Below are 14,596 nucleotides of genomic sequence, written 5' to 3' on the forward strand. Positions count from 1 at the left end.
TCTTCAGCTTGCACGCACACAGCAGGTGTCACTCTCACCCATACATTTTTTTCCTTACCTGAGGAGGTCACCGTGGCACTGGCCATTCTAACAGCAGCAACGCCACATTCAGAAACATTGCAACCATGAGTTAACTATGGTGACGGCGCGAACCAAATCCTTCAGGTGCCAAAGCTGCACCTGTTGAAGTGGCAGCTAAGAGCCCGTCACATGTAAACAGCAAACTGGCCACATTTCTTTGTAGTGTTGGTTTGTTCATTCTTCAAAGCTGCCGGCATGCCACTTTGTTTGTGATGCAAGACGCAACCAGATTTATCTCGACTGATCGCATCCAGGCAGAGCTGATTCTACACTGTTCCAAGAATGTCGTGGTAACTTGCACGCATATCTCGAAAGTTTGCTATCAACTTCAAATTCAGTGCAGTTGAGTATGGCAGGCATTCTGTTCGACGTTGCCGAGCATGCTTGTTGCTTTCGCCACTGCCAAGTCATTCAGTACATTGTAGGAGCAAGTCAGCCCAATAAACAGTTTTATTTTGGAAGCCTCCTTTTTGCTGTCTTCCTCACTGCCTGGACAGCCGTCACCACTACAAGACAGTATGGTGGCCTCAAATTCAATCATCCACTGCATAATACTGCAAGTTTTTAAACGGACATTTTTCTATGCTGCCTCCAACAAAATAACCACCACTGCGGCCAGGATCACACCCACAACCTTGGGATCCAGGGACGCCGAAAAAGCCCCCCCCCGCCCCCCCCCCCCCTCCCAAGTATTTTCATAAGGGGGCTCAGCCCCTCCCCCCCCGTCCCCCTGAATTCCTGCCTTGGTTACATTTTTTTTTGTTGTAACCTAACTTATGGCCTCTGCGTTTTCATAACGCCCCAGTAGAAAACTACACGTTGAAGACATCCCCAAGTCTCTGGAACAGGCACAAATTAGAGTGCTAGCCCTCATTTTGGTTTTCACAGAACGGCGATTTTAACAATAAAAACACACTGGCGCAGGTACCAATTCGCAGTAGTAGCAGAAATAGGAAGCTGGCTTCGCTTTCCCTTTGTTAAAGACTGGCGAAGTCCATTAACGTATGTGAAGGGAAGTTTTCTGGGAGTCCCAATCACCGTCGTCTATGTGAGTCTGATGTGTCAACACTCAGCGTGGCGCACGAAAAGGGGGAGACCGATCTTTGTCGTCGCGATGTGGCTGGTGGGCTGTTCGGCTGATCTTGGAAGTCTAATGGCAATATTCCAGCAAGTTACTCAGAAGGGGGAGCCCGACTGCACGAAGAATGCGAGAGTGTCGTCTCAGAACAAGAACTTTTGGTTGGAAAACAAGCCTTGCGGAAAGCTGACTTGCAGATTTTTCCAACTGTTCCATTATTCCATTATTGTGCAGTAGTTTGTAGCATCGAGGGGGACGTCGTGGAAAAGCACGTTCAGCGAACTCCTCTCTTATTAAAAACTTCAGTCGTCAAAATTGGCAGACGAGGAGGCTTAGCACATGCGCAGAACGTTTCTGGAAAAGTGGTCCATTCCAGTGGCTATATATAAAGAAGCACTTGGGAAGGCCCTTGGGAGTCGACCTTTAGGGAGCTTGGCGGAAGCTTGTAACGCGATCAAGGAAGGCCGGCGCCGTTTTTCAACCTCCGTGGACAGTTCCAGCCTTTTTGGGGGCTTATTCGGGTATATACCGCTCTATCTGCGCTGACATTATTATTATAGTTGAGTATGCCTGCTTAGTCTTGCTCCTTTTGAAATAGAAAATTGGTTAGACATGCAGGTTAAATGCAAGTACTAACAGCGCTGCAGGTCATCATCAACCACAGCGGTGGGCTAGTATGGAACGGAGAACCCATGGTGCTTGTTTTCTTTATTGCCATGGCTCAGTCTTATTTTCAGCCAAATATATTCCTTGTCAAAAGACAATTCATATTTCTGCAACATTGCTTTGCAGTGCGTCCAAATAACATAAGGTGTGTTTATCCGCAACTGGAAACATTGAGCTCAGATATCCCGTTTAAAAACCCTTGACAGTCCACATGAAATGGTTCGTGTTTGAGCCGTGTGGTGGAAGAATTGAAGCAATCTGAGCAATGTGAAGAAGACCCTCAACCTCCCCATTTATTTTGGTCTCTGGAGATGTTAAAGTTTCATTTCAAGGCTCAGAAGTAAACCATATAGTCAAATGACTATTAACCACAGCTGAACGTTACGACGGAACAGCGCTGACAAACGGGACGGAAGAGGACACAGACACCAGACACGAGCACATGTGCCTGTCTCCTCTTCCGTCCCGTCCGTCAGCGTTGTTTCGTCGTACCGTTCAACATGAACCGGCTCAGCCCTCTCCTTGGACCACAGCTGTACACAGGCCCTAAGTTGACGTATGTATATGAAACCTTATTTGCCATACAATAAATTTCCAAAATGAATCAAAAGCACAGTTCGCATTTAAAATGTGACTAGTCGAACTGCTCAAACTGGTTTCCATTTGGTTACAGCTGGAATCAACTGGGAATTGTTCCATAAACCAGTTGGGAACTTTCGCACACATCCATGTATATAGTTTATTTAAATCTGAAAGGCAGGTATTGTGACTCAAAGCTGTGCATGGGCTATAAGAGACGCCATAGCGAAGGACTCCATATTAATCTTGGCCAAATGGGTGCAATGTGCGCATACAACCTACAGCCCATGAGGTTTTTGCATTTGCTCTCCATTGCGATGCGGCCACCACGGCCGCGACTCAATCCAACATCCTTGGGCTCAGCAGCCTGACGCCATAGCTAGCGAAACCACCGAGTAGGGACATGAAAATGTGAGGTTATCTCATACATCATAATCAGGTACCTCAATGCACATACTACCATATGCCACAGCAATAATTTTTTTCAGTTAACATGCAGCATTGCATCGGTGCCCACGTTGTGCCGGCTCCTCTGCGTATCAAATCCGGCAACTGCAATCAGCAGCTGTGATTCTGAGACCAAGTGATGGTTCACAAAGACAGCTCACCGAAAACCGCACCATCCGCTGCAAAGCAATTGACAAAGTGGGCCAGTACCGCTTCCTCCCTGCATTTTTTCATGTCTGTAAAGACATTTCTATTTTTACCATCGTGATCAAACACGCAACGGCTAGCACTACCATCACTGCTGCCTTACCAACAACGGCCCTACTGCTGCTGTGCGAAGGATTCATGATGCACGCCGAACAACCAAAACGTGTCCGAGGTTTCGTGGTGAACAGAAAGGTAAACGTATTTCTCTGCACTGCATGCGCACGAATCATGATGAGGCACTGACACCCACAGAACCGCCCAAGACAACGGCTGCAGCGGTTCGCCTGCGACGTGGTCTCGATCTTTACCAGCGTTCCTGTGCCCTTTGCCGTGTCCGCAAAGAAGCAAGCCCTCGAAGCAGGCGCTGAGCTAGGTACCAGGACGAGCCTGAACCCAGAAGAACTCTGCCGGCTTTTGGAGTTTTGCCTAAGCAGCACAGCTTTTTGCTTCAAAGGAGAATTTTATAAGCAGACCAGCGGTACTGCCATGGGCACAGCGATCTCGGTGACTGCTGCCAACCTGACGACAGAGGCCATCGAAGAGAAAGCACTGCTGTCGTTCCAAGTTCATTCGTTACATTGACGACTGTTTCTGCATTCTGAAGACATTGCAGGTCAAAAATTTCCTTGCACACCTCCACTCAGTCGAGCCTTCTATTCAGTTCACAATGGAACGAGAAATGAACAGCCCTTTGCCATTCCTGGACGTCTTCATAAGAAGAAAAGGGGCAGATCTAAAGTTCGGTGTCTATAGGAAACCAACCCAATACCGGCCGCTACCTAAATTTTAATTCCAACCATCCTACTAGCAACAAGAGATCCGTCGTCTCCTCTCTCCTGAGAATAGCCAAGTCAATCTGCTCCTCCGAAGGGGAGAAAAAGCAGAAGCAGCCACTGTTCTCGCAGACCTTGTGAAGAATGGCTACACACGTGGCTTTATTCAACGCATTGGTCGCCGTCAAGCTCGGAGGATAGGGGGACCTCCACTCAGTCGAGCCTTCTATTCAGTTCACAATGGAACGAGAAATGAACAGCCCTTTGCCATTCCTGGACATCTTCATAAGAAGAAAAGGGGCAGATCTAAAGTTCGGTGTCTATAGGAAACCAACCCAATACCGGCCGCTACCTAAATTTTAATTCCAACCATCCTACTAGCAACAAGAGATCCGTCGTCTCCTCTCTCCTGAGAATAGCCAAGTCAATCTGCTCCTCCGAAGGGGAGAAAAAGCAGAAGCAGCCACTGTTCTCGCAGACCTTGTGAAGAATGGCTACACACGTGGCTTTATTCAACGCATTGGTCGCCGTCAAGCTCGGAGGATAGGGGGACCTCCACTCAGTCGAGCCTTCTATTCAGTTCACAATGGAACGAGAAATGAACAGCCCTTTGCCATTCCTGGACATCTTCATAAGAAGAAAAGGGGCAGATCTAAAGTTCGGTGTCTATAGGAAACCAACCCAATACCGGCCGCTACCTAAATTTTAATTCCAACCATCCTACTAGCAACAAGACATCCGTCGTCTCCTCTCTCCTGAGAATAGCCAAGTCAATCTGCTCCTCCGAAGGGGAGAAAAAGCAGAAGCAGCCACTGTTCTCGCAGACCTTGTGAAGAATGGCTACACACGTGGCTTTATTCAACGCATTGGTCGCCGTCAAGCTCGGAGGATAGGGGGACCTCCACTCAGTCGAGCCTTCTATTCAGTTCACAATGGAACGAGAAATGAACAGCCCTTTGCCATTCCTGGACATCTTCATAAGAAGAAAAGGGGCAGATCTAAAGTTCGGTGTCTATAGGAAACCAACCCAATACCGGCCGCTACCTAAATTTTAATTCCAACCATCCTACTAGCAACAAGAGATCCGTCGTCTCCTCTCTCCTTAGAATAGCCAAGTCAATCTGCTCCTCCGAAGGGGAGAAAAAGCAGAAGCAGCCACTGTTCTCGCAGACCTTGTGAAGAATGGCTACACACGTGGCTTTATTCAACGCATTGGTCGCCGTCAAGCTCGGAGGATAGGGGGGCCAGCCAACAATGGAACAACGAAACGCGCGTGCGTTGTGCTTCCATATGTGAGGAGAACCAGTGAGGCGCTTGCATGCATTCTGGGAAAACATGGAATCTACGTGGCTCACAAACCTGTTTCGACAATAAGGCGCGTCCCCAGGTGGCGACCACCAGATAGCCTTCGAGAAGGTGAGCCGAGCGTCTTGGCCGTGGAATGCGCCACGTGCTAACAAAGGAAGATCGAAGGCAGCAACCCTCTGCTGCTGCTGGTACACTTTAGTGCCGCCTGAAGAAAGGACCGAGTTGGTCCCGGAACGTTGGGTAAAGTTAAATATATTGTTTGGCGTCAGTTTTCTCTCAACCATCTCAAGAACCCAACCAGACGGACTGCCGTCGAAGATGTTTTCATTCATTATTGGTAACTGTATACATGTACTATAGCACGTTTGCTTGTATTGTGGTATTTAAACTGTTGTTTTATGTTATGGTGTTGTTCATGCGCGAATGCCTAAATATGTAAATTTGTCAAATGTCAATAAATATGTGCGCACTGAAAATTCATTTTGTAATTTTTTCTTGTTAATGATTGTATAATATGCACCATCTAGCGATCAAAGAAACACTGCATAAGGAAAACAATTTTTTTCACGCAGTTAATTGTTCTCTCTCAAGCCAAACTTGGATTGTAATATCTGAAAAACCTAGCTATATAGACAAAAAAAACAAGTAAAAAAACTTGTTCGTGCCCACCCCCCCTTGAAAATATACTTCCGGCGTCCCTGTTGCGATCTTAAAAGGGCACCAAAGAAAACTCCATCCAAATTTTTTGTTGAAAGTGAAAATAGATTCAACACCTCTTACAGGGGTATGTTTGTCCAGCTGCGAAACACATTTATTGGCTAAAAAACAAATTTTAAATGCATTTAAAAGCTTTTCTCCCACTCGATTCAAAGTTATGCCATCTACACCAAAAAAGACTACATGGCCGCAGCTTTGTGCAGTGTATAAACCAGAATCCAGAGCCGCTCTCGGGCGCGGCCATTTTCCACCGACTGGCGCACCGCGTTGCGGGCATTTCTTTGGGGACTGCGGGGCGGCGGCAGCTCCGCGGTTGCGCCTGCATATAGCAGCGATTTACTTCCCTTCGGGCGTTAGAAAAACGTTGTCCAGCATGCTTCCACAGCGTGGTTGTGTTGCAGGAGGTCTTTGCTTTATTACAGGGATAAAACTGATGCGTTAATCATGACATATAGTTCGACATTCACGTTAATTGTGCCGGCGATTAGCATGCGCTCGCGCTTATATCGCTACCGTCTTGGTGTTCCATCACAGAGAAAAGTTTTTTGGTCAGTATCACGTATTATGTGCACAGCGAGCATGCAATTTCAATTCCAATGTGCTCTTAATCCTGCCTGCCGGCCATAAAGCACTTGGCACAAATGGGCACAAAACACACATTCTATGCGCCGCCGGCGCAACCCGACCGCAGTCCAACGTGCCGCGCGCGCCGACAGATGGCGGCTGGTGTCGAGAGTAGGAGTGCTCCCACAGCCTGCATGCGAGGGTAAAAGAATCTGGTCTATAGCAATGTAGCTCCGCCCGTGCCATCCGTGCCCAAAAAACTGAACAAATGCAAGTTAACTTGCAAAATCAGCTGGTGGTAGTGACCCTGAGTTTCATTACTTCTACTAGTTTTGCAGTGATAGCTTTTAGACGCCTGTCCCTGGCTTGCGCGCCCGCCATTGTCGTCATCAACATAAGCGGCGGATGCGTTAATGACATGGTGGATGCTATTGACACACTCATCTTATACCACAGTCAGCCTGGGTCCCATAAGCCTACGGGTGACTCTGTTAGGAACAGCCACCTGCCAGTGCAGGGGTGCATCACTTGACCACTACACCAGTGCGATATGAGGTCACTATCTTTTAAACCTCAAAATGTCCCCAAAACTAAATGCCTAAACATCTATCACTGAATCTCTCACTATGTAGTTGTAACCGTCCTGTGAGTTTTTTTCTAGCTTTTTCTAGGTTATGAAAGCTCAGTTTTCAGCAGAAGTAAACACTTCGTAGTTAGAATAAGGTGATCCGTCATATGGGTCAACTTATATTTGTTCTTGATGTGCCTTTAAAATGCAGATCACAGTGGCTGTGGAAGAGAAGTCAATTATCAGTCACAGCAAGTACTAAAATCCACGACAGCTTTTTCTGGCAATGATGCGGAAGCTATGGAGCCGAAAACAAACCATGTGTTCTTAAACAGTGGAATATAGTCCCCACTTGCACTTATTAGTTTGCTCTTAAAACAAAGTAATCGTCAATACTCGTTATTTAAGGCATATTTCTAGAACAACTGCCAGCTTTCAACATTACGAAGTAAAGGAAATAACTTTTGCAATTACAAACAACCTGCTAGGCATGCCTGGTTACACGAAGTCTCCTCAGATGACACCAGCCGTCGCGGCCATGGAATGAAGGTGCCACAAAGAAAGCAACAGACTAGGCGGCCAGGCACATCGTTGTGCGGCTGAACTATTAGGAGGAATTAACCAGTTAAGGGTACGCCACCCCTGTAGTCTTCCCTGCACTGCCAAGAAAAAGAAGGCACCGAGCATAAGAGTACCACTTATACGCTCTATTTCAAAGCGCATGTCACCTTTTTTTCACGATCGTTCCTGGGAAATTTATCCTAGCAGGAAGAGCCATACAGAAGGTGAGGAAACCCATTCTGTGATGCTATAGTTGGACGAAAGCTAATCAAATAAAAACGAAATGAAACAACTGATCAAAACTAACGTCGCCCACAACTGCTTTTGCATTCATGCAAGAGAGTGGTGAGTAAAATGAGTGCTCTATGGAGCGGAGTCAGCACCACAAATCACTGGCCCGTGCGATGTCAACCAGCCGGAGAAGAGAACGGTTTGGGCACTCACCCTAGCCGGTTCGCCCTTGGCCTTTTTGGCAGGCGAGGCAGCATCCCCATTGGTCTCGTCCTCCTCCTTGGCATCTGCAGCAGGGGCCTCGACGTCCACCTGCTTCTGCACGGGAGGGGACAACACTGAAGTCTTAAAATCAGCATATCCCCCAGCCGCAAACGTTGGGCAGTTACAGGCAAGCCCTAACAGTCCAAACTCGCATGTGGCTGGAAATTTCTTGAAACGTAGGGGAGCCTCTTTGATGCATCTGACTTTTTTTCGATGGAATCGAAGCGCCAGCTCGAATTAGGTGATTTCAAGTGAATGATATTCCCCTGCACTGTCAAACGCCAATAATGGTGCTCAGCCGAATACTCCTCCCTGCAGCAAAGCACAACACTGCCAGGGCTCACTGCTGCCTGTTATCGCTGGCAGGAGAAAAAAATGCGCACACCTTACACCCTAAGGCTACCTTGTGGGCTATGAGCAATAGCACAGCAGAGCACACCAGATTTGTCATGGTGACCTGCAGCTGCTCTTTTTGCACCATAGTGTTGGTGCACAGCTTGCAGTCTTTCCATGCTGCCCTCATCGAAACGCAGCCACTGAAGCCATCATCAAGCCCATAGCCCTGCGCTCAGTGAAAAGAACGCCGCAGCAACAGAGCCACTGATGCAAGAGCTCGATAACAAGGTGATGAAAAAGAGAGGAAAATTTGTAAAACCGGGCCAAAAAGCTTCAAGTGTTTCTGTGTTCTGCAGCGGCATTCAAGTTCTGAAGACCCAACCACTGCCAGGGCTTTTGTGGTATATTAGGAACAATTTGTAATGTGCAGCATTGATATTTGGGAACATATGAATGAATGCTTCACACCATCTTGTCTGATAAAATTTCACTGCAACAACACATCTGAGCCAGCTGTACAGGAGAAAACAGCAAAAAGCCCAAAACTGGCAGGAATGATAAATGGGGTAAGGCCACATTATGAGCGAAACTGTTTGTCTGAAACATCACCTGGCAACAAGTGCTTAAAAAATTACCATTTTCTAGCCTAACTGGGATGTAAGCACTGATAAATCGTTCTGGAAGTTGGCCAATCCAAGCTGTTGCTGTGCTACTAACAAAGACCTGTTTGCTTGAGGTTAGCAGCATGGCACCATACAGTCCCAGGTGGCACTGCAATTACTCTTAAGCGTGCCGAAAAAATGCTGCCATTAACCACTTGTACTACATTGTGTTTTGTATACAAGGTCTCTAATGGCATTTAGGTTGCGTCCACATGTGTAATTGCAGCACCTTGCATAAGCGTCCCTTCCAAATTAGCTCATGGAGTGCCTATGACTGTACTCAAAGACAGCCTTCCTGCCAAGATCCGCCTGGGAATTCAGTGGGGCAAACTGAGCTCAATGGTTGTGCAGCTGTGTCGGCGCGCAGCTTCAATGTGCGAAAAAAAAAATCGGCCAACAGTAGCGTTTATAAGCGGCCAAGACCATTCATCGCAGTTTCTTTGCGGCCAGTGTACGGCTCTATCGATAAAAATCGGGCACATTAGCCATAAAACTGCGCACACCGTGTCTATGTGGCTGAAACCCGCCACGCAACTGATCTACACAAAGCGATGTCTTAAAACTCCACTTTTACACGCCCACAAAGGAGGATTATCATGCAAAACTATCTTTCTCCCTCCCGATGCCACATTTATTCGTTTTTCCAGCCATCGGCGCCCCGCTTCCGGCGTTTCGAATGTCTTCAACCCCGCTGGTCGCTCTGCGTTGTACACGCGTACCTCGTCCGTAGTAGTGCACCGTCCTAGCTGCGTCTGCCACGTGCAACTTACAGACTCTGGTTAGCACTCCTGTCATTTTAGGTGAGATCGCGCGGACAGGCACTTGTTAGCGCGACAAGGCGGGATAAACGTTCCAAAACACAGATACTGCAGCCTCGCACCCAGCAAGTATCGAGACGCCAAGCAGCAGTACATCATGCGAATGGCTCAGGCTTGTCGAAATCGCGCTTAAACGGCGACGCCAAAGAAAACGTGTGAAAGGAAAGCTCCCGAGTCTTTATTTCTTCCCGCGGTGAAACCGCAGCTAGGAAGAATGGGGAGCGATGAAAATCCGCGTCTCGTTCGGAGCCCGCGCGCGACGCATAACGAAGCCTACGCATCGAGACATTCAGGTACACACCGAATGACAAAATACTACTTACCAATGGCTTGCGCACTCGCATGGCGCTCTCTGCACTTTAATACAGCAGAGAAAGTGCGTACAATGAGGTTATTTCACCAATCGCCGGTACACTGGCCGCCGGGATGAGCCCTTGCAGTAATGGCACCTAGCCTACGACCGGCAGCCGATGAAAAGACAAGACTGGACGAGAGATCAGTGCCGCAAGAAGCGTAGCCATGACAACGAGAAGCGTCTCGTATGGGACACGGAAGATGGCGCTAGGTTCGCATCAAACTCCCGCTCTCCACGAATCGCCCGCCATTATGGACGTTGTCCGAACGACGGATTCAATTCCAATCGCTTAGCCGGACACACCGCGCAGAAAGCCGCCCTCGGGCACAAGGGAAACGCGAGAAGCCGGTCTCGAGGGTCCGATCCTCGCAAGGCGGACGTGAGATCTGACACGTGCCGTCCCCGGCGTGACCACGACGTCGGGGGTTCGAGAAACGGTCGCCTGTTGTTGGCACGCAGAGCGGTGGCGGCCCCCATCGCAACGCCGGATGGCGTCGATTCCGCGCCGGCACGGATCGCCGGCATTGCTCACCTTGGTCTCTTGTGCGGCGCGATCGTCGACCGCGCTGTCCGGATTGTTTTCCGACATGTTTTTCACGAACGTGTGCCGCTACCTACAACGGCACTCCGGATTGCCCCACCAACACACTAGCCACTCACGGCGAGTTTGAAGGACAGCGTGGGTCACGTGATACGATTGGCCGCGTCACCTGTGGTGCACAAGTGAACCACGTGCCGCTGGCGCGCCTTTTGAAACCTCCACGCGCCATCCGGCCAGCCCAGCCGTTGTAAACAATGGCCCGCGTGAGCCGGCTTTTGTCGCCTCCGCGTGTGTAGCTGGTAAAGCAGACGTCATCGGTCACGCACCTGCCTCTACGCTGGTGCCAGGGAAGAGGCAACTGTCGAAATGAACTCAGACGGGGCGCAAGCAGACTTTTGGCAGCTGTGTGTCGGGCATGGTGAGAGGAAACAAACTGCATGAGCAGTTTTTAGAGTGATCCACTGGCGTTTTTTTTTTTTTTAGAGCGGAAGGTCTACTCCTCGGGGTACAACTTCCGATTTCGATGTGGATAAGCAAATTACCTTCAATGCCTCACAAGGTCAAACCGAAATTAACTGTGTGGTTGTATTGCCCAAGCTATGGTAGTATGACCACGTGATCATATGACTATGCCCATTGGGTACTTGATCTTGACATTTGATTTCAGACAGTGGAGACCATGCTTAACAGATCTTTCGCTCGTATAACTAGGTTCAAGCCATGTTGAACACCTGCCCTTTTTTTGCTTTGTACGTTAAGACAGTGGCGGGGAAAATGCTGCAGGAGCACAACTATTACTATTAGGAGCACAACTTTACTATTTGACGTTTCGCCCTACAAGTGCGGGTAGGGCGCCTCTTCGTGCAACTAGGTATCGCTTGTTTACGAGCAGCATCAAAACATACACGCGGAATTGCTTATTAGGCGCGGTTCAGGTGTCCAACGATATATGAGACAGATACTGCGTCATTTCTTTTCGCAATTATTATTACAATTATTAATTGCTTATTATGTTTGCGAAGGTGTAAATTCTGAAAACATATTGAAAATTGGTTTTTGGGGGAAAGGAAATGGCGCAGTATCTGTCTCACATATCGGCGGACACCTGCACCGCGCCGTAAGGGAAGTGAGAAAGGAGGGAGTGAAGGAAGAAAGGTGCCGTAGTGGAGGGCTCCGGAATAATTTCGACCACCTGGGGATCTTTCACACATTTCTTATTCTGTAAATAGTTTGTGTATATTACCTCTTTTCCGGTCCCCTCACCTCTTTCATTTCATTTCTCCATTCTGCCTGCTATCCTTTACTTCCGCTGCCCCAGCTCAGGTGCTTCAGTATCGATGGCAGATGCCTGGGCTAGAAAAAATCTTTTCCTTCCTTTTTATTATTAATTTAATAAAACCACTTACTACTACATCTTTCACGGGTACTGACCTCGCACAGCACGTGGGCGCCTTAACATTTCGATGGAGGTGAAACGAAGTTAGATTTTCGCCGCTGGTGATCTTTCTTTGCTTTGTGTAGGCAGTAGCACCCAGCAGACGGTTTCTTCGAGTTCTTGGCCAGCACCAAGTGATTTAAAAAAGAGGAGGGTACGCTGATGTGGATACATATCACGTCCACCGTTGTTTGAAGAGTATACGCGAGTAATATTTAAAATACAAAAACCACTAGGCAGAAAAATAGCAGACGTACGTTCTATTCGAAGCCAGTACGAAGTTCGGGAAAACGGAGTTGGTGTAAGAAAAAGGCTGGTAGTGAGATGATGATGATAGGTAATAAATGATTGTGGGGAAGGAGAATATTCAGCGAAAGAGCGCCAGAACCATGGTGGTGGGGGTGGTGGTAGTGGTTTTATTAAAAATAATAGTAAAAAGGAAGGAAAAGATTTTTGCTAGCCCCGGCATCTGCCATCGATAATTAAGCACCTGAGCTGGGGCAGCGGAAATAAAGGATAGCAGGCAGAATGGAGAAATGTTCAAATCAGGTCCATGGCATAAGTTGTGGGTCGACTTCTCTAAAGCTCTAATAAAAAGCAACGGCGTTGCATGGGCGTAAAATTTAGGCTATACGATTTCCGGCTTATTATATGATTTCCGGCCTGTAATGGCATCGCACAGCACACGAGCGCCTTAGCGTTTTTCCTCCATAAAAACGCAGCCGCCGCGGTCGTTAAAGATCCCCAGGTGGTCGAAATTATTCCGGAGCCCTCCACTACCGCACCTCCTTTCTTCTTTCACTCCCTCCCTTATCCCTTCCCTTACGGCGCGGTTCAGGTGTCCAACGATAAATGAGACAGATACTGCGCCATTTTCCTTTCCACAAAAACCAATTATTGTTATTATTTACATGGCTGCGCCTATGCACAGTTGGCATCGACGTCAAAGCGGCAGCCGTCGTTGGTTCCAGAAAGCGGTGCGAAAGCCTGGCTCCTTTCCTAATCCGCTTACTGCCAACCGGCTGTGCTTTGTATGGCAAGGCAGGCCAGGCTGGAAGGGGGAGACGCTCCTTTGTCCCGGTGCAGTGGGAAGTGCTTTGTTCGGGCTAGCGGTGCGGAAGGGTGAATGGTAATGCACGGGGGACGGATGGATGGAAGGGAGGAGCATCCCCTTTGAAACGGGGTGGTGGGAGTTGCCACCATGCTCAGCTTTTTTGTAGCGATAGCTACATTACGGTAGCATTTTGAGCCTTCAGCGTGGCGGCGCCGCCACGTGGTCACGTGGTTGGTCACGTGGTGCGGAGTGAGCAAGTTCCAATCGGCCAGCTGTAGCTTTCGCATCACTCCGGCTTTAACCAGAGCTAAGCCACCGCCAATTTTTTCGAAGGACGCAGTTACCTTGGGTCGTTAACGGAAGGGATAATGGAGGGAGTGAAAGAAGAAAGAGGTGGGGGGCCGTAGTGAAGGGCTCCGGAATAATTTCGACCACCTGTGAATCTTTTCACATGCACTTGCATCGCACAGCACACGGGCGCCTTGGATCAGGTGGAGTGAGAAGTCAAGGCGCTTGGTTTATCCAATCGTTACCTGTGTGTTGATTCGTGGTGTTTCAACACGCGCACAAATTTCGAAACATCTGGCGTTGTCAACGTGCTGACAACGACTCCTTTTGGATTGATTGACGGCCATCTGGCCCTCGTCTCTCTATACAGTGTTCTAGAAGGGGGTCCTCTCTCTCTCTCTCTCTCTTAATGCCCTTCTGGCCTTGTCAACAGGCTTACTATACACTATACTCCTTGTGTAGTCGTTTCTCTGGACCAATTCCGGCCTTGTCACCTTGACATCCCTGAGCTAAGAGATGAGAATCCCAACCGTGGGCACATACCAAGGTGACGCTGTCGCTTCCGCGAGTGCTGGTTTCTCCAGTTGCTACCTCACTTCGCGCGCGGTCGACTTTCTGTGTCTGCGCTGTTAAGTTTACGGGAACAGATCGATGCGCATGACACCGTCATTCGGGGGAAAAAAAAAAAACCTTATTCTGAAGGACTGCTCCTGCAGCAACGGTCACTGAACTAACGCTTTTTCAGCCTCAAAATTGCGTTCGCTTGCGAAAAAATTAACATGAAAATTAGTTTTCGGGGAAAGGAAATGTCTCACATATCCCGGTGGACACCCGAACCGCGTCGTTATGGAAGGAATAAAGGGAGCGAAAGAAAAAGGAGAGAGAGGTGCCGTAGTGGACGGCTCCGGAATAATTTCGACCACCTGGGGACGATAGCAACCGCCGCGGTGGCTCAGTGTTTAAGGCGCTCGTCTACTGAGCTGGAGCACTCGGGTTCGAACCCGAACGCGGCGGCCGCGTTTCGATGGAAGCGAAACGCAAAGGCTCCCGTGGGCTGTGCGAT

At 48.6% G+C, this 14,596-nt stretch overlaps 1 protein-coding gene across 4 annotated transcripts in view; it reads right to left on the reverse strand.

Moving 5' to 3' along the window:
• Positions 1 to 10,897, reverse strand: part of LOC144121600 (uncharacterized) — a 31,573-nt gene extending 20,676 nt beyond the window's left edge. The window contains exons 1-2 of one of the 4 annotated variants that reach the window (XM_077654898.1): positions 10,748 to 10,897; positions 7,994 to 8,098 (exon numbers count right to left, since the gene is read on the reverse strand). In XM_077654898.1, coding sequence (XP_077511024.1) covers positions 7,994 to 8,098; positions 10,748 to 10,804 — 162 coding nt within the window. In that variant the 5' untranslated portion in view covers positions 10,805 to 10,897. Of the gene's footprint in view, positions 1 to 7,993; positions 8,099 to 10,183; positions 10,339 to 10,747 lie in introns of those variants that run through there. The other 3 variants (XM_077654899.1, XM_077654900.1, XM_077654901.1) reach the window with 3 other exon arrangements.
• Positions 10,898 to 14,596: the final 3,699 nt, after the last annotated feature.

The sequence above is a fragment of the Amblyomma americanum genome, chromosome 2 (genome assembly GCF_052857255.1).
Source record: "Amblyomma americanum isolate KBUSLIRL-KWMA chromosome 2, ASM5285725v1, whole genome shotgun sequence".
In the NCBI taxonomy this organism is placed as follows: domain Eukaryota; kingdom Metazoa; phylum Arthropoda; class Arachnida; order Ixodida; family Ixodidae; genus Amblyomma; species Amblyomma americanum.